The sequence below is a fragment of the Hibiscus syriacus genome, unplaced genomic scaffold (genome assembly GCF_006381635.1).
Source record: "Hibiscus syriacus cultivar Baekdansim isolate YM2019G1 unplaced genomic scaffold, ASM638163v2 tig00111621_pilon, whole genome shotgun sequence".
NCBI classification, from domain to species: domain Eukaryota; kingdom Viridiplantae; phylum Streptophyta; class Magnoliopsida; order Malvales; family Malvaceae; genus Hibiscus; species Hibiscus syriacus.
In genome coordinates, this window is record NW_024063138.1 from 3,006,191 (window position 1) to 3,029,986 (window position 23,796).

Here is a 23,796-nt window from a genome sequence, read left to right on the forward strand (position 1 = left end):
ACCAAGATATTATCCCAACCTAGTTAGAGTCTTCTACAACAATGCTTCCTTACAGCACGAGCCTAATAAGACTAATATAATAGGAATTAATACACATGTCATGGGGAAGGATATATATATCTCCAGAAACTATTGCGGAGGGTTTAGGTGTAGCGAATACAGGGGATTCAGATGAAAATGGTGTAGATTGGTCTACAATTAAACGGGTTGCTAGAAATAGCCCAATTCACCTCGATGTAGAGTCGAGAGTGTTTCACAAAATGCTCACATGGTATATCCGGCCTAGTGGGGGAAAACATTCAACGCTTCGAGACAGCGATTATTGGTGGATAGCAAAGTATAAATCCAAAACGGCTCCAAACATTGCAAAACTCATATTTAATACAATTGTATATATGGTCACAAAGGGAGCAATAATTTCAACTACACTACCATATGGATGTGTCATCACCCATCTGTTGAAGAAGAAGGAAGTTGATTTTTCGCATGACGCCCCTGTTCGATTAACCCGCAAGATTGACATGGTATTTATTAAAAAAGCGGGATATGATTTTGTTGAAAAACTCGATTGGAAGCGTGTCAAGGAGGTCGGATTAGATCAAGAGAGGGAGGAAATGGACCCCGTTGGCCATGAAGAAGAGCAACCAAGTGGAGACGCAATGATGGAAGAAGCTCCAGTTGCAGAGGATGTCACAATTAAGACCGTGATGGAATACATGGTCAATTTTCGGGAGCATATTGATTCCCTTGTGAGTGGAATGCGATCCGATATTTCATCATTGCAACGTGAAGTCTTCATGTTGCGTAACGAATTACGTCAACGACATCAAACGAGTTAGGTAATTCATTATCTATGTTTCTTAACATTTACACGTTCTGAACTTTATTTTATTTTCTTTTAACAGATGTGGACAACCAAGCGGTCAATGAAGATGAAGCTGGCGATGAATATGACGATGATGATGACGATGAAGCTGACGATGAAGATGATGACGATGATGATGATGATGATGAAGATGATGATCCAAATAAGTATATCGTGTCTGCAACGCCGCCTTCAAGAAAACTTTTAATTTTTGATCTCAATGGTGTCATTGCCTACATCTCAAGACTGCCTGCAGGTTTTAATTCTATTCTTTTGTATCCATTATTTTAACATATAAGCGTAGAACTTTAATCTCATTTTCTTCATGTTGTAGATGTTGTCCTCAGAAGAGGATTATTTGAATTTATGCAATTTTGTGTCGACAATTTTATTGTTGCCCTTTGGTCTTCAAAGATAATGTTAGAACATGTTTGAAGCAATTGAATTACTGTAGTCAAAATCGTTAATATACATTTGAATGTTAACATTCAAACTTGATTACAATCTCAGGCATAACGTCGACCGTGTACTTGAGAAACTACCTGTATTTTCCGAGCATTTTCTATTCGTGTGGGTAAGATGAATGTCATTACAGTTTGCTGACTTTTCGTTGTCTATGATTCCTACATATTTATGTTCGACTGTTTGTGAACAGGATCAAAAAAATGCAAAACATACGATTCTGTTACCTACTGTAAAGATCTCAATGATGTTTGGAACGCGTGTCCAGATTTTAACGAGCTAAATACACTTTTGGTCGATGATTCAGCGGAAAAAATGATTTATAATCCGGTAAGTTGCATTTATGCAATATGTTTTTCCAGTTGAACAGGTGTTCAGACATTGATTATTTTAACAACTTATGTGTTTATATAGAAATACAATTACATATGTCCACATACCTTTGACGCTGCTTCTCATTCGAACGACAATGCTCTAGGTATGACACAAATTTATTCATGCTTATGCGAATTTAGTTTATTGTTAGTAAAATTGCACCTCATTAGTTTGATAATTGAAATTATTTATGTATGTCCTCAGAAAAAGGCGGAAACATACGAGAGTATTTGAAAAATTTGTTGAAGGCCTCTAATGTTCCGGACTTCGTTAAAAATAACCCTTTTTCATCGGATTAATTTTGTTTGTCGGTACATTATTTGAACATTCTTGTGTATTTATATTTTGGTGTGATTATATTGTGTGTATATTTTCATTAATTATTCCATATTTGCTTCTATGTGTACATATACATTTGAGGATTGTTGAAATATCAATACTAATGTATTTTACATCTGCTTGCAAATGTATCGAAACACATGACTATAGCATTGTTTTCGATGATATCCACAACAAAGTGTCGATTTAAAAAAGTGTCGATTGAAAAATGTAATAGACAATTTTGTAATATAACCGGTATAAATATATCGGTTTACTTATAAAATAGGTAAATATAAGCGCTACCTATTACATAACTTACATATTATTAAATTAAAAACAATAAACATATATATTACATATTTATTATTATCTTTGGTTAATGTTGTTAAATTTAAATTCTAAATATTATTTTATAAAATATCAAAACAATCAAATAATTTTTTGTGTAAATTAAATTATTAAATTAATATTATAGGTGGAAAACATGAAACACTATTAAAAAAATTGAAACATAAATTACATAACTTTAAAAGAATTATCGATCCTTTTTATAAAAAGTATGGACACTTTCAATATAATAGGTAAAAATATGATGTAATAGGTAGCGCTTATATAATGTAATAGATATCGTTTATATAATGTAATAGGTAGTGGTTATATTGTAAAGTATCTATCATTTTTATAAAAGTGTCTATACTTTTTTCACTGTGGAAAACATTAATTTAAGGTTATCTTTTGAGTGAGTTTTAAGATATTAATTTAGTAATTATAGGCGTCTAATGATTTATTTTTTACGTTACGATATATATTATTATTAAATTAAAAATTCTAAATAATATTTTATAACATATCAAAACAATCAAATAATTTTTTGTGCAAATGAAATTATTAAATTAATATTGTAGGTGGAAAACATGAAACATACTTAAAAAAATTGAAACATAAATTACATATCTTTAAAAAAAGTATCGATCCTTTTTATAAAAAGTATGGACACTTTCAACATATTATAATAAAATAGGTAAATTTGCAATGCTATCGGTATAAATATACCGGTTTTATACGCGAATAGGTCTACAACTTATATCGACACTTTTTAATATTATGCCGGTACTTTATGTCCAGATTGGAAGAATAATGTGTCGATACATTGTCAAAAAGTGTCGACATTTACACATCGGAACCCATAATTATAATGTAATAGATAATTTTGTAATATAACCGGTATAAATATACCGGTTTTATGAGCGAATAGGTCTACAACCTATATCGACACTTTCTAATATTGTGTCGGTACTTTATGTCCAGATTGAAAGAAAAATGTGTCGATACCATTTAAAAAAGTGTCGACATTTACACATCGGAACCCAGATTTATAATGTAATAGATAATTTTGTAATATAACCGGTATAAATATACCGGTTTTATGAGCGAATAGGTCTACAACCTATATCGACACTTTCTAATATTGTGTCGGTACTTTATGTCCAGATTGGAAGAAAAATGTGTCGATATCATTTAAAAAAGTGTCGGTAATTTTAAGTAACGCGGTTTTTCTTCCTTCATTCAAAATATTTATATGAACATACAATAGGAGTCATGTTGATACTTACGATATATGGAGATCGTTGTCATTCCATTCCGTCTTCGAAAAAATCAGTTGATGTAGGCTGTGTGCTTGTACTCAAACTGAGCTTGACTTGAGGACATGTTAGTTTGTTATGTCCCTCACCGTTGCAGTACCCACATCGCCTAATTTTCTTCTCGACCTTGTTCTTCGGCACTTCTTTTCGCTTGCGTTGTTTTCGTTGAGGGTCACGAACATTGTTTACTACAATGCTCTGGTTGACTGAATGATTCAAACCAAACGAGGTTTTTAATTCTTCTATTAGTTTTTTCATCTCATCTCTTACGGTTTTGAAAGACTCGTCTGTCTTTGATGCAATGTAGCATAACCTACTTGACGTTGAACGTAGAGCAGCGAACCTTGCCATTTGCATCACTTTTGGAGACACATTCAAATCAACATAGCTGGGTGCAGAAGCCTTCGCATCATTAGTCCACCTACTTTGAATCAAAGTCCCGGGCAAATATGTGTAGTCCAATTGCTTCAAAATGTGAAGTTGATGGCGACACGGAAGTCCAACGGTCTTGAATTTTTTGCAGGAGCAAATTAGAGTTTTCGTACGAGAATCAAAACTAATTTCAAATTTCCTATTTTTTTCTGCGTACTTTGACAAAATATAATGTTGACATTCATCTGATAAGGACTTAATCTCTGCCTCAATCCGGTACAATGTCTCCCGTATAAGTTCATCTTGGAACACACGAAAAGATTCGCGGGTAAAAATCGCAGCGGCATGGCTTTCAAGGTCGACCAATTTTGTGATCTGGAAGGGCTTCGTATGGGAACTTAAGTAATCCGCTTTCAACTCGTTCATACGCATTCTACTAATTCCATCTTCAATTGCACGAACAACATCTAAATATGTCTTCTTGTGTTTTAGTGCAATAGCTAGTGAAGCATTAATAGACTCGCACCTTTGTGTTGAGCGAATATTGGCAAAGAAATGACCGGTTAGATATGCTTGTGCCCATAAGTGTCGTGTATTTCCCTTCTCAATCACCCATGGATGCTTTTGGACGTTGAATTCTGAAACAACCGAACGCCATTGAATATCAAATTCCTTGGTTGTCCACCAGGAAGCCAAGCATTTTGAGAATGCTGCTGTAAACTTTGGGTCACCAATGTTAGCTTGTGCATTGCGAGAAAGATGCCAAGAACATAATCTGTGCTTAGCATAAGGGATAACAGATTTGATAGCCCTCTGCATTGCCCTATCCCCATCGGTTACAACGGAAATAGGTGATTTATTCATCATGGCTTCTAAAATATTCTGTAGCACCCACTCGAAAGATTGAGACGTCTCGTCAGCGATTATGGCAGTGGCAAACACAATTGTGTTATGGTGATGATTGACACCAACAATAGGCATAATTGGTCGACCATACAAATTATCTTTGTACGTTGTGTCGAACGCAATTACATCACCGAAGCATGTGTAATCCGATCTCGATGTAGAATCCGACCAAATAAGATTATACAATGCCCCCGATTCGTCTACCGAGTATGTCATAAAAAACCCGGAATCATCATGTTTCTTATAATCAAAGTAGGCAATAAGCGCATTCACATCCCCATCGACGATTTCCTTTGCTTTACCTCTTTGAAGTGCATTGTAGAGGTCTTTATGTGTAAATCCAACATTATGATAGCCCCCTGCCTGCTGCGTTAAATAGTTCATTACTTGTGACGTACCAACACCGACCTCTTTCAATGTTGTTGCCTCATCGATATCAGCCTTACTTACAGCTCTATTAGAACGCATAAATGGTGTCATAGCAGGTGTGCACAATGCATGATTATGTTTCTGATCAGACTTACTTATAACCCACTGATCGTTTGTATTTGTTGCTGTAACTACGACTCTAGCCTTACATCCTGTTCTTGTGACTGGCGTATGAGCACGTTGACGATCAACAATATTGACTTTTGATACTCGAAACCCTTCTTTGAAACAACAAAATTCTTGTGTCTTCACATTCCCTTCCACGTCAAGCCGTGTTGTTCCCTTACGTGCACTAAACCCATGTTCCCGTGCGAATCCCTTGTAAAAGTACCAAGCTTGATCATGTGAACAGAAGAGCTGACCAACCAATCTGTCAGATTCATCAACATTATGTACTTCATGGCATTCCTCGGTTGGCTTAACATTGTCTACATCAGTATTATCCATGGCAAAAATTTTGTTGTGCAAGTTCAGTGCTCCAGGAGTTGATGGAGATGTAAGCAAAAGTTCATTTTGAACATGTTTCAGTCGTGCTGCTTTCAATAGGATGTGGCATTGGTAGTGGTAGTTAAATGGTGGGTACAACATTAAATTCACAGTACATATTTAGGTATGTACAATAACTACAAGTATATATTATCATTAAATTTAGGTATGTACAATAACTACATATTTAGGTATGTACAATAACTACATATTTAGGTATATACATCTTTTGAGTGAGTTTTAAGATATTAATTTAGTAATTATAGGCGTCTAATGATTTATTTTTTACGTTACGGTATATATTATTATTAAATTAAAAACAATAAACATATATATTACATATTTATTATTATCTTTGGTTAATGTTGTTAAATTTAAATTCTAAATATTATTTTATAAAATATCAAAACAATCAAATAATTTTTTGTGTAAATGAAATTATTAAATTAATATTGTAGGTGGAAAACATGAAACACTGTTAAAAAAATTGAAACATAAATTACATAACTTTTAAAAAAAGTATCGATCCTTTTTATAAAAAGTATGGACACTTTCAATATAATAGGTAAAAATATGATGTAATAGGTAGCGCTTATATAATGTAATAGGTATCGTTTATATAATGTAATAGGTATTGGTTATATTGTAAAGTATCTATCCTTTTTATAAAAGTGTCTATACTTTTTCACTGTGGAAAACATTAATTTAAGGTTATCTTTTGAGTGAGTTTTAAGATATTAATTTAGTAATTATAGGCGTCTAATGATTTATTTTTTACGTTACGATATATATTATTGTTAAATTTAAATTCTAAATAATATTTTATAAAATATCAAAACAATCAAATAATTTTTTGTGCAAATGAAATTATTAAATTAATATTGTAGGTGGAAAACATGAAACACTATTAAAAAAAATTGAAACATAAATTACATAACTTTAAAAGAAGTATCGATCCTTTTTATAAAAAGTATAGACACTTTCAATATAATAGGTAAAAATATGTTGTAATAGGTAGCGCTTATATAATGTAATAGGTATCGTTTATATAATGTAATAGGTAGTGGTTATATTATAAAGTATATATCCTTTTTTTAAAAGTGTCTATACTTTTTTCACTGTGGAAAACATTAATTTAAGGTTATCTTTTGAGTGAGTTTTAAGATATTAATTTAGTAATTATAGGCGTCTAATGATTTATTTTTTACGTTACAATATATATTATTATTAAATTAAAAATTCTAAATAATATTTTATAAAATATCAAAACAATCAAATAATTTTTTGTGTAAATGAAATTATTAAATTAATATTGTAGGTGGAAAACATGAAACACTATTAAAAAAAATTGAAATATAAATTACATAACTTTAAAAGAAGTATCGATCCTTTTTATAAAAAGTATGGACACTTTCAATATAATAGGTAAAAATATGATGTAATAGGTAGCGCTTATATAATGTAATAGGTAGCGTTTATATAATGTAATAGGTGTGCTTATATTGTAAAGTATCTATCCTTTTTATAAAAGTGTCCATACTTTTTTCACTGTGAAAAACATTAATTTAAGGTTATCTTTTGAGTGAGTTTTAAGATATTAATTTAGTAATTATAGGCGTCTAATGATTTATTTTTTACGTTACGATATATATTATTATTAAATTAAAAACAATAAACATATATATTACATATTTATTATTATCTTTGATTAATATTGTTAAATTTAAATTCTAAATAATATTTTATAAAATATCAAAACAATTAAATAATTTTTTGTGTAAATGAAATTATTAAATTAATATTGTAGGTGGAAAACATGAAACAATATTAAAAAAATTAAAACATAAATTACATAACTTTAAAAAAAGTATCGATCATTTTTATAAAAAGTATGGACACTTTCAACATATTATATTGTAATAGGTAAATTTACAATGTTATCGGTATAAATATACCGGTTTACTTATAAAATAGGTAGCTATCTATTATTATATATATATCCCGATTAAATAATATAACATAACCGGTCTAAATTTTAACCGATCACTTATTTAACCGATCACACAATTTTTTAGACGCCGCATCGCAGAACTGCCATAAAAATAAAAAGGTGATGGGATGCAAAGTTGAGTTTGGTGTTTTAACAGCCCACCAAATTAAGGACTGGAAGAGAGTTCAATGGATTCCTTCCAAACCTGTCCCATGGAACACCTCTCTCCCGATACTGACCAAATCTCAGACGATTTCATTTGTTGCGTTTGTTTGTAAGTAATTATCATCATCTTCAATTCATTCCATGTTTCTTGCAAGCTCCGACCTTTTCCTTTTCATTTCATTTTTTTTGGAAAATACCCAAACTGTTTTTCTTTTTCATTTGCAGGGATCTTCTTTACAAGCCAATAGTTCTGCGTAAGATTTTTCTTTGCTAGTTTTATTGAAAGACCTGTGAATTTCCTTTTCTTTTTAATGTTTAATTCTTATTATTGATTGATTCAGTTTTTTTTCTCCTTCAAAATATACAGATTGTGGTCATATATCATGTTTCTGGTGCGTTCATAGATCAATGAATTCTCGATGCGAGTCTCGTTGTCCGGTTTGTAGAAACCCATATTCTCATTTTCCAGGCATCTGTCAAATGCTTCACTTCTTGTTCTTAAAGTTATACCCGCCTACATACAAAAATAGGGAAGCTCGGATTCTAGGTAAGCTTGGTTTTTCCTTTTGAGAAAATCGCCTCAGTGACCAAAAAAAAGTTATAATATACGATTTTAACCAACTTTTTTTGGATTTGCCAAAATGACCAACAAAATCGCAACGCGATCCCCAGAATCGCAAATCAGTGTCCAAAATTGCAACGCGATTCTTGAAAATCGCAATGCGATAGTCAAATTCGCATTGCGATTTTCCAAAATCGCAACGCGAATATGAAAATCGCAACGCGAACACATAAATCGCAATGCGTATCCGTAAATCACAACGTGTATCCGTAAATCGCAACGCGTTTCCGTATATCGCAACGCGTATCCGTAAATCGCAACGATAATCCGTAAATCGCAACGAGAATCTGTAAATCGCAACGATAATCCGTAAATCGCAACGAGAATCTGTAAATCACAACACTGAAATTTTGGGTATATAACACTGAAATCATAAACTAAATCCCTAAATCGCAACTCATTCCATCTCCATCTATCACTCTCTCCGGCGACATCCGTTCCTATATCCAACGACATCCTTCCCAATCCGGCAACAGGTTTTAGTTTCGCAGCTCGTCTGTTTAGTAAATTAATTTACAACCATGAAATCATCTAATGTTGATCATGTTTGGATAGATTTGTGTTTTGGAGGGTCATGGGATAATGTTCATGGTGTTTTACAATATATGCCTTTACCCATGAATCTTCAACTAAAATTGTCTTTACAAAAGTTAACTTATGAAACTCTAATGCTACGTGTTTCAAATAAATTGAATTTAGAGCCCCTAAGTGGATTTAGGCTATCTTATCAGAGAAATGGTAAAGTTTATTTGTTAACCGACAATGAAGATGTTGAACGATTCATTGCTTACATTAGGGTTTCACAAGATGATGTTACATTGTATGTTGTTGAACCTAGAAGTAGTATTGTTGGGTCAGTAGCGGGTAGTAATCAACTAAGTTTTTCTCAAAACCCACAACCTTTCTCTAATCCAAATCCCAATCAACTTTCAGCACCAAATTCCGGTTTTCGTATTGACCAGTTAGACGATGATGAGCCAACAGAAAAAATTGTGAGTACTAGTCAGTATTCGAAATTTGGTCTTGGTCAATATCCGGACTTTGATATTGGTCAATACACGGATTTTGATGATGTTTCAGAAGAAGAAACAGACCATGCGTGTAATGATATTGATATTGGTCAATACCCGAATTTTGATGATGAAACAGCCGTTGCCGAAGAATGTAATGTTGATGATAATGAGGAGGAAGTTACGACTGTGAATGAACATGTTGAACATCCATTCTGTAATTCATATAATCCTGAAGAAGAAAAAGAAGAAGAAAAAGTCCCCGAAGAAAAGAAAATGCCACGGGCGTATAACTGGAATATGCCAGAATTACTTCAGATACCGGAAGAAGAGTTGATAAAGAAAGCAGTTGATTGTTACACAAAAGTTATTCGTATCAAGAAAGATGATTGTTTTGATACAAAGGAAGACTTGAAGATAGCTTTATATACGAAATGTGTGGAAGATGGCTATCAACTAAAAGTTAACAAATCAAGCAAAGATCGTTTCGAAACAAGGTGTATGATTGACAAAAACTGTACGTGGCGTATGATTGCAAAGAGAATAAAAGATTGCAAAATGTTTCAAGTTAGGACTTTTATTGATAAACATACATGTTCAAGAACCCAAGTTTTTCCTCACCATAGACAGGCAAACAAAAAGGTGTTGGGTGGTTTTCTGGCTGAGTTAATGTTTTTGAATGGCAGGGTATATCGGGGACATGAAATTATGACTGACATGAATGCTCGGTTCAAGATTAGTATATCATATTCTCAAGCTTGAAGAGCCAAATGTTATGCCTTGGAATTGTTGAGGGGGTCGCCAGAAGCATCGTTTGCCCAACTGCCGGCTTATTGTCACAATTTAAAGCTGAAAAATCCTGGGTCGGTAACTCATATCAAAACAGATAGAGATGGACGCTTTGAGTTGCTGTTTATCGCCATTGGTGCTACGGTTAGTAAATCAATATAATTTTGTTGACTCATTTTTGTTAGTTACATGCATTTCACATTTAAATGATTATATTTCTTGTGTATATTATTTTGTAGATTCGTTCGTTTATTACTTGCATGCGCCCAGTTATTATAGTTGACGGAGCACATTTGAAAGGTCGATACCTTGGAGTAAACTTATTAGCAGTAGCCATGGATGCTAACAATGGGATATTGCCAATAGCTTACGGGGTTGGCAAATCTGAAACCTCTGATTCATGGACATGGTTTATGGGGCATCTTAGGGATTGCATAGGTCCTATTAGCAATCTGACAATCATATCCGATAGGGCAAACTCAATTGACAACGCTGTTAGAAGGTGTTTCCCAGATGCTTTTCATGGACTTTGTGGTGTTCATTTGTATAGAAATCTAAAATCAAGGTCTGCTGGTATAAAAAAGCACAAATGGACATACTGGAAGGCTGTAAAAGCTTATCGGGAAGTGGATTTCAATAAGCATATAAATTGTTTAAGACGTGTTTTGCCTCAGTGTGCTCAAACACTAGAAGATGTCGGGTTTGAAAGATGGTCAAGAGTACATCAACTTGGAGCAAGATATGGTTTCATGACGTCTAATAGTGCAGAATCAATCAACGCTCTAAGTCGTCATTCCCGGAAATTACCCATTACTATGTTAATGGAGTTTTTTCGAGCCTCTATTCAACAGTGGTACTACAAGAAAAGAAACCATGCAGGTATTATTTCTTTGAATTCGTAACTTATCATATTTATATATTTTACTAAGTATTGTTTATTTAAATTTACAGGAACATTGGAACATCGTGTTACACCATGGACTGAAAAAAAGATAACGAAACGTGTTGTGAAGTCAACGTCATGGAGAGTTGAACCATGTTCAAACACTTTGTTTCAAGTACTGGATAATAACTTAAATGGGCTAGTCGATCTAAATGCAAAGACGTGTAGTTGTATGAAATGGCAAACATCTGGTTATCCGTGTGGCCATGTTATAAAAGTTGCTCTTCATTTAAACCAAGATGATTCAAGCGCATACGCTATGGATTGCTACACTACAGAAGTTTATCGACAGACTTATGCCGAGATTGTCTACCCTATTCCACATCCTTCTGAGTGGGACATACCAGATGACTTACAAACAGTTTTGCCACCAGCCATGGACAGAAGGCTACCTGGCCGACCAAAAGTCACGATCGTATACCGTCTAAGGGTGAAGAGAAGAAGAGATCGACATGTAGTCGGTGCAAGGAAAGTGGTCATACAAGGTTGACATGTGGATCACCAGTGCCATCAAAATCATCTTTTCCTCTACCAAAATATGGATCCTCATCAAAATCCAAAGCTCATATGGTGTCAAGCAAAAGGCAATCATCTTTAAAATCCCAATCACAATTGGCTTCACCTTTTGAGACTGTTAACTTAGGTGATTTTTAAATGCAAACGTTGTATTATGTGGATTTTATGTGTGAACTTTTAACATTTTCAGTTGAATTAATGACTCAGGCCAACCATTTTGACTTAACCAACTCTTGTTATTCAGTTGTTATCACTATTAGGCATGCATTTGACTATCGCAACACGGAAATTACAATCGCAACGCGAAATGAAAATCCCAACATGAAAATCGCAATGCGGAAATGAAAATCGCAACGAGAGAATCGCAATGCGAAATGAAAATCGCAATGCGAAATGAAAATCGCAATGAGAGAATCGCAATGCGAAATGAAAATCGCAATGCGAAATGAAAATCGCAATGCGAAATGAAAATCACAATGCGAAATGAAAATCGCAACGAAAGAATCGCAATGCGAAATGAAAATCGCAACGAGAGAATCGCAATGCGAAATTATAAACGCATTGCGATTTTCATTTCCGCATTGCGATTTTCATTTCGCATTGCGATTCTCTCGTTGCGATTTTCATTTCGCATTGCGATTTTCATTTCGCATTGCGATAGTCATTTTTGCCTTCAACATAATGCAGATTGAAATCAACAAAATCAACCATTACATTTCAATCAATTAAACAAGCACAAATAAGAATTATGTTCGCATCAATTACACAAATCAACTTTTACAAATCATCTTTTACAAATCAATTAAACAATCAAAAAATAAGCAATAATTCTTATTTCCGATCATCTACTATTGAATCAACTTTTACAAATCAATTAAACAATCAAAAAACAATCAATTAAACTATTGAATCAACTTTTGCAGCTCGACATCATTTTCACCAGTTCACTTCTGAGATTAACCTGCAGAAACCAAACATTTGTTCAAACAACACTTTCTACACATCTAAAACCTACAAACAGCAAATTATTGAATTCTAGTTACTTAACCAAACATTTTCAAACCAAAAGTATATAAACTTACCAATTGTTTATGGACATTTTTATAACGCGGATGCAGGTAGGCAGCGTCTCGTATATATCGATTTAGCCATATAATGCCGAAACCACAAGCCTACTGCAGCTTTATCTCTATCGGTGGGAGGTAGATACTTGATGCTTCCCGTCGTCAAACGCTCCAACGCCAAGCATACGAGAGGACCACAATCTCCTCTGGCTCCGCTCGTTTGTTGTGGCGCGGTCTCGTCTCTAATAACTGTAATATTGAGCTTCTTTGGCTTCTTGTTTCCAGAACGAGTCCAATAATTGATCGCATCCAAGAATTTAGCCAAATGAGAGCTCCATCCCTTAATAACATCTCTTAAATCAGCCAATGATATGTAATTTATCATGCTGTCATACACTATTGTCTTAAGGGATGGGAGCTGAAGCTCGACGAGAATCCAATGTTTACGTTCCAAAACAGGGATAAACACCTGCAATCATAAGTAATAATTCATTCATTTGCGCACTTATTTCATAAAACCTTTAAACTCAATCTAAAATAAATACTAACCTTATCGACCTCCCACCATGCAGGATAAAGTTTAGCTTGTCCATTGCCCAAATCAAATGATTCATCTCGTGCATTCTTCAAGTGAACGGCGTGAAAAGACGTCGGCATAATTGTATATCGTATATTTTTATTTTTCTTAAGTTTTCTTATTATTAGAAGACGTGTCACCCACGCATCGATATGCTGTTTTACAAAAAAGACATATATTAGTGACTTACATAAATTTAAAAAAAAAATTAATCAAATTGAAATATAAGAAAAATATAAGACTTACCCCCCATCGAAATAGCCATTGTCTTCGACCCCTAATAATACGCCCCACCAAGACCGATCAAGCAACAAATAGATATCATCGGTGAGCTTGCATATGTCAGTGAAACACCCCTGGCTCTGCTCATGTAGATAAAAATCAACAGCGGTCTTAGCCCAAAGGGTGTTATCCAGAATTGTGTCCGGTAGTTGTTCCCTCTCCTCTTCAGATACCGGTATGGTACTGGCCGGTAACTCATACGAGAGCCAACTTGAATCCATCATGTCCGGCACGTCAGAGGGTTTCTCAAGAAGCCTACATATGACGCCATGTGAATCGGGCTCTTGAATGGTGGGAGGGACCTCTTCAATGATGACAGTGGCCTCTTGAACGGTGGGAGGGGACTCTCGAGGAATGATAGGGGGGGCCTCTTCAACGATAGGAGTGGACTCTTGAGGGATGACAGGCGAGTCGGGCTTCTTCTTGCGGTGTCTTTGCACTATTGGGGTGTACGGAGACTTAATAGCACGTGCACGCTGTCTGATGCGTGAACTCCGTCGTGCAAGCATAACCCGACGTAAAGCATCCACTCTATCGGGCCGCTAAATAATTAAATACAAAAATCAGTAAATAAACAGACATGATATTTAAACAGTGAAAACAAAGACAAATATGTTTCAAACTTGCATTGTATTCACCCAAGTCATTATTCTATCATAGTTCACAAATGCATCAGATAACAAAGAAAAATATGTTTCAAACTAATACCCTGAAGTTAGTATTTGTCTTTGTTTTGTCTATTGGTTGAAGTAATGCAATCCATTCAAGTTTCAATTTGCAGAAGAAGAAATAGTTTACTTTCGCAACACGAAACTTAAAATCGCAACGCGAAACCAAAATCGCAACGCGAAATGAAAATCGCAACGACAGAATCGCAATGCGAAATGAAAATCGCAACGAAAGAATCGCAACGCGAAATGAAAATCGCAATGCGATTTTGGTTTCGCGTTGCGATCTTGTCGTTGCGATTTTGGTTTCGCGTTGCGATTCTGTCGTTGCGATTTTCATTTCGCGTTGCGATTTTGGTTTCGCGTTGCGATTTTAACTTTCGTGTTGCGAAAGTAAACTATTTCTTCTTCTGCAAATTGAAACTTGAATGGATTGCATTACTTCAACCAAAAGACAAAACAAAGACAAATACTATTTCACAGTGTTAAAGAATACAAAGTTTAGCAGAATTGGCAGCAACCGAACAAATTTACTTTCAACCAAAAGACAAAACAAAGACAAATACTATTTCACAGTGTTAAAGAATACACAGTTTAGCAGAATTGGCAGCAACCGAACAAATTTACTTTCAACCAAAAGACAAAACAAAGACAAATACTATTTCACAGTGTTAAAGAATACACAGTTTAGCAGAATTGGCAGCAACCGAACAAATTTACTTTCAACCAAAAGACAAAACAAAGACAAATACTATTTCACAGTGTTAAATAATACACAGTTTAGCAGAATTGGCAGCAACCGAATAAATTTACTAAGCAATCTAAGTGAAATGGCTAATCTAAGTGAAATTACGAGTAAATTTATCATTAAGTTAAATATGGAAAATCTTAAACTTACCTCGTTGCGTAGAGTATGAACCTCATTCTGCAACGATACTATCATCTCACGTAGAGCGGCAACCTCACCACGTAAAGTTGACACCTCCACACGCCATGCACCATCGTTATCGCGTAGAGTACCGATCTCCTCACGCAAGGCATTGACCTCATCACGTAACTCCCTTGACTCATCCCGTTGAGGTGGAGGTGGAGAACAGGGAGATAGGAGTCGTGGCATCTTTGCCGGTCGCCTATCATGAGGTGATGGTGGAGAAGAGGCTCGATGATGTGACGGGATAGGTGATGGCTCTCGTTCTAGAGGTGTATAGTCGGGTCTATCAGGTGATGGCTCTAGGTGAGGTGATGGCTCTCGAATTGGAGGAAGTGGATGCTGCTCATCATCCGTGCCATCAAAAAAACTCTGACTAGCTTGCCACCAATCAGTGGCAAGCTCTTCCTCCGTGGGTGTCAGTCTTTGTAATGGAATGTTGGCCTCCTAAAATATAAAAACTCAAACAAAGTTAAACGTCTACTATTAATAACTAGTTTATATATTATATGAAAGTATTTGTGTTAACTTACATTATTTATTGTCGCATATGGTATTAAGTCTTCCCAATCCAACAGAGTTTTCCTCTTCCAGGAAATAGCCCTGGGAATATCATTTGACGTTTTTATTGCATATGTACGCATGCTGGGGAAAGCCTCGAATATCCAAATCTACAAACAATATAATAACAAAATTAGTAATTGTTAAATAATTAATTATAATTTTAGAAACATTATATAGAAATTCTTACCTTAAAGGCCCAAACAAAGCCTGACAAAGTGTATTTGGACCCATCGCCCCGTAAACTTTTGCGGTCATCAAAGGCAGACGACAACTTAGTCCAGGTAGCTTTCCATATATACGAACCCCACGGAAACAGATTCCATGCATTCAGGTCCTCTACCAATATTATTAGCTCCCGATGAATAGGTTGTCTGGCCTCTCTGCCTAAAAAGCCGGCATACACAAGTAGTAGAGGGCATACTCGGACAACATCGACGTCATCCATCCGAGTGAAACCAGCTTTCTTATTAAACAATTTCTTCAGGTCGTCGACATGTAGGTTCGGCTTCTCCATTGACTCATCCGGAAAAACCCGGGATAACCATGATGGGCGGGCGATATGACGAGTGTACCGGCCTACATCATCGTGTCCGAATCGTAGACCAGTGATTAAGCAGAACTCCTTCCGCCCAAAGCAAGTATACGCTGGTGGAAAATGAAACCATATCTCTTCCTCACCACGTTGTATACTGTCGGGTAGATTTGATGTCATGGTCTGAAGCCACAAATGGGTCAAATTAGCATCTCCACCCGGATGCTGTACTCTCAGCCATGGCCCGAAGCAGGTTTCCTCAAACAATTGTCTTTGAGCAGGTGAAAGCTTCGAAGCAATTGTAGTGGCCAGGCTGACTTTATTTCTCAAGGTCAATTGAGCCGAAAAAAATTTCTACAAAAACAATAAACATACCAAGTTAGATATACCAAAAACTACACTGTGAAGATATACCAAAAACAATAAACATAAAAAGTAGTAGTTTATTCTTGAAACTAAAATTTGCAACACTGTTTTGTCTTTTGGTTGAAATGAAAATCGCAACGAGAGAATGACTGTCGCAACGCGAAATGACAATCGCAACGAGAGAATCGCAACGCGAAATGAAAATCGCAACGCGAAATAAAAATCGCAATGCGATTTTGGTTTCGCGTTGCGATTTTCATTTCGCGTTGCGATTGTCATTTCGCGTTGCGACAGTCATTCTCTCGTTGCGATTTTCATTTATCTCGTTGCGACTCTTCTGCAAATTGAAACTTGAATGGATTGCATTACTTCAACCAAAAGACAGAACAAAGACAAAGACAAATACTAACTTGAAAATCGCAACGAGAGAATAGCAACGCGAAATGAAAATCGCAACGAGAGAATCGTAACGCGAAATGAATTCTAAGTGAAATGGTTAATCTATTATTGAGATGACCAGTAAACTTATCATCAGTTTCAATATGAAAAACCTACAATAATGCAAACATTTCAAAATAAAAATAATTAAAAAAACTAACCCTCGGAGGTTGATTTTCCATTTCTGAATATTGTGAGGGATTTCTGACCGTGAATGGTTGTGAGGGATTTCGCCGGAGATGGGGACGGAAATCTTCGGAGATGGGGACGGATTTCTTCGCCGTAGAGAGTGAGAGATGGAGATGAGACTGAGTTGTGATTTTAGGTTTTAGGTTATGAGTTGCGATTACGGGATTTTGTCTTAATATTCGTTTTTGTAATTTGAAAATAAAATACGCGTAGCGATTATAATGGCGCTTTAAATATCGCGTTGCGATTTACGGATACGCGTTGCGATTTTATGTATTATCGTTGTGATTTACCGATACGCGTTGCGATATACGGATACGCATTGCGATTTACCCATACGCGTTGCGATTTACGGATACACGTTGCGATTTACGGATACGCATTGCGATTTATGTGTTCGCGTTGCGATTTTCATATTCGCGTTGCGATTTTGGAAAATCGCAATGCGAATTTGACTATCGCATTGCGATTTTCAAGAATCGCGTTGCGATTTTGGAAACTGATTTGCGATTATGGGGATCGCGTTGCGATTTTTATTTCGCGTTGCGATTTTGTTGGTCATTTTGGCAAATCCAAAAAAAATTGGTTAAAATCGTATATTATAACTTTTTTTTGGTCACTGAGGCGATTTTCTCTTTCCTTTTTTGTTCTATTTCATGTTCTACCCAATATGTTTTCATGGCTGTGCTTTATAAAAATAAGTATTAGCAACTTAAGTATTGCTTCTCGGTGTAATTTTCAAGAAAAGCATTTGATTTCATATTCGAGGGTTCTATATGACTAATTTGTGTTTTGCATTGAAACGACCACACTTTTCTTTGGTGGATTATCTCTAGATTTAAGGGATGAATTGTTGTAGATAGTTTGAGAAATTCTCACTGTAGCTAGTGCAGTACCATGCCTATATTTTTGGACATCTTGTTGCTTTTGTTTGCTACAGAGGAGGAAAAGAAAAGAGACTGCTTTTCGCCGGAATTCAGTGATCATGCATGTGGATCGGAGGCTGATGGAGAAATTAATCACCTCAGAAGCTCTTCGAAGCCTTCTAATTTTTCAGACTCTTCTTCTACCAGCAAAGAGGAACTAAATAAACCAGTTGGGCATATAGAGTCTTGTGTTTCTGTGGAGGAAAAGGACCAGATTTCAGTTGCGGATGTGCTATGTACTGCTTGCAAGCAATTGCTTTTTCGTCCTATTGTTCTTATCTGTGGTCATGGTATGCCTGTAAAATTTCTTCTTGATTACATTATCATCACTGAGCATCAGTTTCCTTTTATTTGTGACATATATTTTTTCTTTTGACAGTTTATTGTCAAACCTGCATCAGTATCCCTGCTGATGAGATGCTTAGGTTTCAAGTTTGTCAATGTTTGCATCCAAGGGGTCTTCCAAAAGTCTGCTTGACACTCGATCACTTTTTAGAGGCTAAATTCCCCAACGGGTATGCACTGAGAAAAGATGCTATTCAGCTCAAACAAGCTTCTTCCAATCATGGGAGACTATCCACTTGTACGTCTCAGTGCTCTACTGATCTCATCTTGTTCTAGGTCTATCAAATTAACACTCCGTTTAGCTGATATATTTTTGGTTCCATCCTTTTTTCTGCTGATTTGTTTAGTGCCAAAACTTTTAAGCTTAAAATAGAAGCATATGATTACTAATTCAATATCAAATGTATACTGAATTCTTTATCAGTAAAATTGATCTTAAAATGAGTCTGATTGACTGATAGTACTATAATAGTGCTGTATTAACTTTGAGTCCTCCATAATTTTAGACTATTTATTATGTTTGAATTTTTCAGGTTCCATGGAAGCCGGTAAAAGAGATCTCTCACCTGTCCAGTTGCCCTCAGGCATGGATCTTCGTCCCCATACTCATATAGGAGTTGGTTGTGATGCTTGTGGGGTAAAACTTTGCTCACTCTCTTATTTGTGTGCATGTGCATGAACACGTGTATGTGCGTGTGCATGAACATGTGCGTGTGCATGTGCGTGTGCGTGTGCTTGTGTATATGTATGGTCAGGAGTCGCACCAATTCAGCCTCTTTAGAAATTCATCATCATAAATAACATTTCACATTCTACAAAGTTTTTAAAACAGTCATCCTTTATTTTCTTTCATAACATTCTGCAAACATTGATGACATTGAGGGACACCTATAATGGATAAGTTGCTCTCAGTTGCTTCTGGATTCAGGGTTTGTTGGATTTTTTTAAGAGCTTTCCAAGCAACATTTTGACCTACCGTAATGCATAACAATGAAGGATTAAATTGCTTTGAATTGCTAAACTAAGTGATACTTCTTTGTACGGTATAATAGTCATTGCTTGTTCTGGCAGATGTCTCCAATAGTTGGGGATAGATACAGATGCAAGGATTGTACAGAGAAAATGGGATTTGATCTTTGTGGAGATTGCTATAAAACTAGACCTAACCTTCCAGGCAGGTTCAACCAGAAACACACTCCAGATCATGAATTTGAGCTTATGAAGCGCGACATTACCCAAAGGTTGAGGCTGTTGACTGAACAACTAGAGAATGGTTTTACTTCTATTGTCCTCGTCAATGAATCTTCAGATAATCTGGAAAAGGACTAGTATCGGGCACAATTCATGAAAATATTCACAATAATGTACCCGCATTGTATTTTGAGATTGATAGCATGGAAGACGAAGACGACGAAGATGAGGATGAAGATGTAGATGGAAATATTGGTGCTCTATTGGTTGATTGATATCCGTTGTAGTTTCTAGTGATAGGAAGTGGTGAATTACTTGTAGATCTTGGTTTTTCGTTAAGCAACATTCAAATTCCATCTTTACAACGAAAACCTTGTTGATTTTTTTTCTTGTTTTTCTTATGTATATTATATCATACATATCTTTGCCTTCTCATGCATTTCAACTTGAAGCTGCCCGTGGAAATTGGTATGTGATTTCTCCTACGCTTGGCTTTTCGAATGATACAATTCGTTTTTTTAACTAATAATTATTGTTTTTTTAGTTGAACCAATCAGTTGAACTTCTTGAACCTATGATCAAAAGATATGATCAATTTGACTTTTAATCCGGTTTTTAAGCATTAGTGCCAACTTTATTTTGGAATTTTTAAATACATTGGTGACTTTCAACCCAATATTCTGTATAATATATAGCTTTCAAACAATAAATATAATGCATTTTCTTGTATCTATCTATGTATAGACTTTTTTCATCTCTTGTAAATAAATTAAGACGGTTGTCGATTAGGAACTAGAAAGGCAAAAGCAATAATGAAAATATCCACATGATGATGAGTTAATAGAGTACCAACAAGGAACAAATGCTTCCAACTATTTTGATTTACAATTCAAATGCATTGCTTAAGATGCAGCCTATAGAGAATCATAGGACTTCTTCAACATGTGAATTTAGTGGTTGTACACTTCCTGATATGCATTAAATTTACTTCAGTAGCAGTCAAATGCGAGTTCACGTCTCAAGATGACAGTAGAAGATGATCAATTTACCACTCGAAATGAGCATACTTTGCAGTGCCGTTGCTAAATAGATTTTACCTGCTCTTTACCTGCATGATTTCTTTCTGCCATTTCAACTTCATAGGCACCGGTATCTGATGTTTTCTCATTTGTCATAGCATGGCTCTTCTGTTTAGCCCGTTGTATAGCATGCAGCTCATATCTGATAAACACAAAGATGAGCATTTCAACTTGGATTCATTTGGTTTCGCATGAATTAGTGGATAACTTTGATTAATATGAAACACTAATAATCTTTACATAATGAACCAGTAGGCAACAGAGAGAGCAACCTCATTCGGGAACGAAACTTTACCACACGGAGCTATTAACTACTTGGGAAAACTAAAAGTACAAAGGTGATAAGTCAGAAAGGGCCAAATAACATGGCTGTAAATGGATATGATCCTAAAAAAAGAAAAGTGTCCCATTCATTGTTTGAATCAGTGTCGTTTCTCTTCCATCCAAAAGACATGCAGATAAAAGGAATTATCCATCTTTTTCATTTCTTCAATTTTTAACAGAATATATTAACTTGTTCAGGTTTGCAGATGATAAAGTTTCAGATTAATCAGACATAATAAGTTCTTAATCCGATGAATAACACAACTGGGCACAGATTGTCTCACTATTGCAGTCTCTCTTTAAAATATTTAAAATTAGTTGACTCGAAGACATTTGTTTTTTGTATTTATTTCTCTCAATGGCATGGGACAAAATTGTCCATCTCATATGGAAACCATGATAACTAATGTATGACAAAGAATACACTTTGGTTAACAGGAGGATAATCATGATTTATCATTTTTATTTAAAATAAACAAGATCAAAGATGGAAAAGTAATCAGTAACCAAGTAAAAAACACACTAAAAACTATTCAAACTCTAGAGCAGGCAATTAAACTTCCCCTCATTTTATATAATTTATCAGAGGCATGAACTGTTTGCCAAGAATGCTCCTTCAAATAGTACTCAAGTGAGAATAACTATGGCAACTTATGGGTGCAAGCGCAACCCTAGCAAACAAAATCATGTATCCCCTTAGGCCATCTTGAAGCCATAACAAAAGCCACATCATGGTGTTACATTCTAGATATCAACTCTAGCATCCTTAAGAGGCCATAGATCTTTAAACAGCTATTACTAACTTTTTTCCGGTTACCTCAATATTTTTCCTCATATAGCAAACCAAAAACTAACTTGGTTGTGATTCAATTTTCAGCATGTTATGCTTTGCCATGAAAAGAAGAAAACATGAATATACTTGTATGCAATAAACATGTATTACGAAACAGAGTTCGAGGGTTTCCTTCAAGATGTAATTTTCACACAAGGTCAGTACAGACAATGTATAGGCAAATGTTTCAACTTTCAATCAAAGGGTCATGTTCCTCATGGACATGTAAATAAATCCGATATGACTATCATATAAGAACAAAAAATGCATTACTTTTTCTTGGGGACAATCCTTGTTGAGAACATATTCAAATCCACAGATTAACAATATATGCATAGATTCCTTGTTCTTAATTAATAATTATTAAGAATCAAAAAGTAACAAAAGTTGTAAAACTTACTCAGAAACATGGCTTTTGACAAGCATGAAATATATCCTCCAAAATTGTTCCTCCTTCAAATGGCGAGGGCATAGCTTGAATCTAAGCCGTGAGAGTTCCTAGAAAATAAAAAGAAGAACCTTTAAATGGCGACGGCATAGCTTGAATCTAAGCTGTGAGAGTTCCTAGATAATAAAAAGAAGAAGAACCTTTAAATGGCGAGGGCATAGCTTGAATCTAAGAAAAATGGTGGTTAAAAGAAAAAAAATGGTGGTTAAAAGAAAAAAAAATCCAAACCTTCACTTTTGAAAGTACTAAGACAGCATGCCGCTGTTGCCAATCAGAAAGATCATTACGGACATTAGAAGAAGTTTGGGTTTCAATGGAACCATTATCTGAACACCAAAAAAAGCTTCAATCAACCCAAATTTTCTTAAGGAATTTCGAAAAGCGACAGAGATAGAGAGGGGTTTCCTTGGATAGGGAAGTTCTTGAAGGTATCTAAAGTGAAAGACTTGACATAATCGATTAATTGTTGGCTAACTCCCATAAATTCATCCGTTTCTTCGTGTTCGGTGGGTTGCTGTGGATCTGGGTTTTTGCAGTTTTTACTGTTCTCTGAAACACTGCGGCGAAACCACGATGATAGATTCATTGTCTGGCCGGGCTTGAGATGTTTTTTACAGGGATTTTCAGCTAAAGATCAGTTTCATATTTAACAGTTTCATAGAGAATATTTTGCTTCACAATATCATATGAACAAATCTTCAATTAATAAATCTACTGATTCTATAAATAAATAAATAAACCTAATCTACTGATTAAATCCTTGGATTGGGTTTTACAAGTTCTTCCGTAACAAACTTATTAAAGTATTTCATTTTAGGGTGAATTATACGTTTAGTACCTAAATTATTTATTTAATATTTAAATTTTTATATATTTTAAAATTATATTTAAAATTTAGTTTTTATTTTATTTTAATATCAAATTTAAAATTTAACATTAAGTTTTAAAAAAAATTGAAAGTTAAAGGTACTAAAATTGACCAAAATTGATCATTTAATTTCAGACCAGAAATTTCATAAAAAAGTATCAAGAACAGATTTAACCCTAATAATAGAGTCCTTAGTGCCCTTAAAGAAGATTAGTAAATCATCAACAAATGAGAGATGGGTAAGGCCAATGTGCTTACATTTTGGATGATAACTAAACAGT

At 35.0% G+C, this 23,796-nt stretch overlaps 2 protein-coding genes across 2 annotated transcripts in view; one reads left to right on the forward strand and one right to left on the reverse strand.

The window, feature by feature from the left end:
• LOC120166074 (E3 ubiquitin-protein ligase PRT1-like) overlaps positions 1-20,348 on the forward strand; it is a 28,386-nt gene extending 8,038 nt beyond the window's left edge. The window contains exons 2-8 of the mRNA XM_039175451.1: positions 8,021-8,123; positions 8,240-8,268; positions 8,382-8,561; positions 18,443-18,718; positions 18,808-19,011; positions 19,307-19,410; positions 19,845-20,348. Coding sequence (XP_039031382.1) covers positions 8,021-8,123; positions 8,240-8,268; positions 8,382-8,561; positions 18,443-18,718; positions 18,808-19,011; positions 19,307-19,410; positions 19,845-20,102 — 1,154 coding nt within the window. The 3' untranslated portion in view covers positions 20,103-20,348. The remainder of the gene's footprint in view (positions 1-8,020; positions 8,124-8,239; positions 8,269-8,381; positions 8,562-18,442; positions 18,719-18,807; positions 19,012-19,306; positions 19,411-19,844) is intronic.
• Positions 20,349-20,863: 515 nt separating this feature from the next.
• On the reverse strand, positions 20,864-23,317 carry LOC120165925. The gene is made up of 4 exons (XM_039175352.1): positions 23,053-23,317; positions 22,876-22,973; positions 22,600-22,697; positions 20,864-21,185 (listed from the first exon to the last, which is right to left on the reverse strand). The coding sequence occupies exons 1-4, from the start codon at positions 23,231-23,233 to the stop codon at positions 21,047-21,049; spliced, it is 516 nt and encodes a 171-aa protein (XP_039031283.1). The 5' UTR covers positions 23,234-23,317; the 3' UTR covers positions 20,864-21,046.
• Between the last annotated feature and the right edge of the window lie 479 nt (positions 23,318-23,796).

Bases quoted from the DNA above. Each gene is read 5' to 3' on its own strand.
- LOC120165925 (XM_039175352.1), bottom strand. From the start codon at position 23,233: ATGAATCTATCATCGTGGTTTCGCCGCAGTGTTTCAGAGAACAGTAAA. The intron at 22,698-22,875 runs GTTTGGATTTTT...TTTATTTTCTAG, and splicing joins TAGTACTTTCAAAAGTGAAG to GAACTCTCACGGCTTAGATT. The intron at 21,186-22,599 runs GTAAGTTTTACA...TGTGTTTATCAG, and splicing joins GTCAAAAGCCATGTTTCTGA to ATATGAGCTGCATGCTATAC.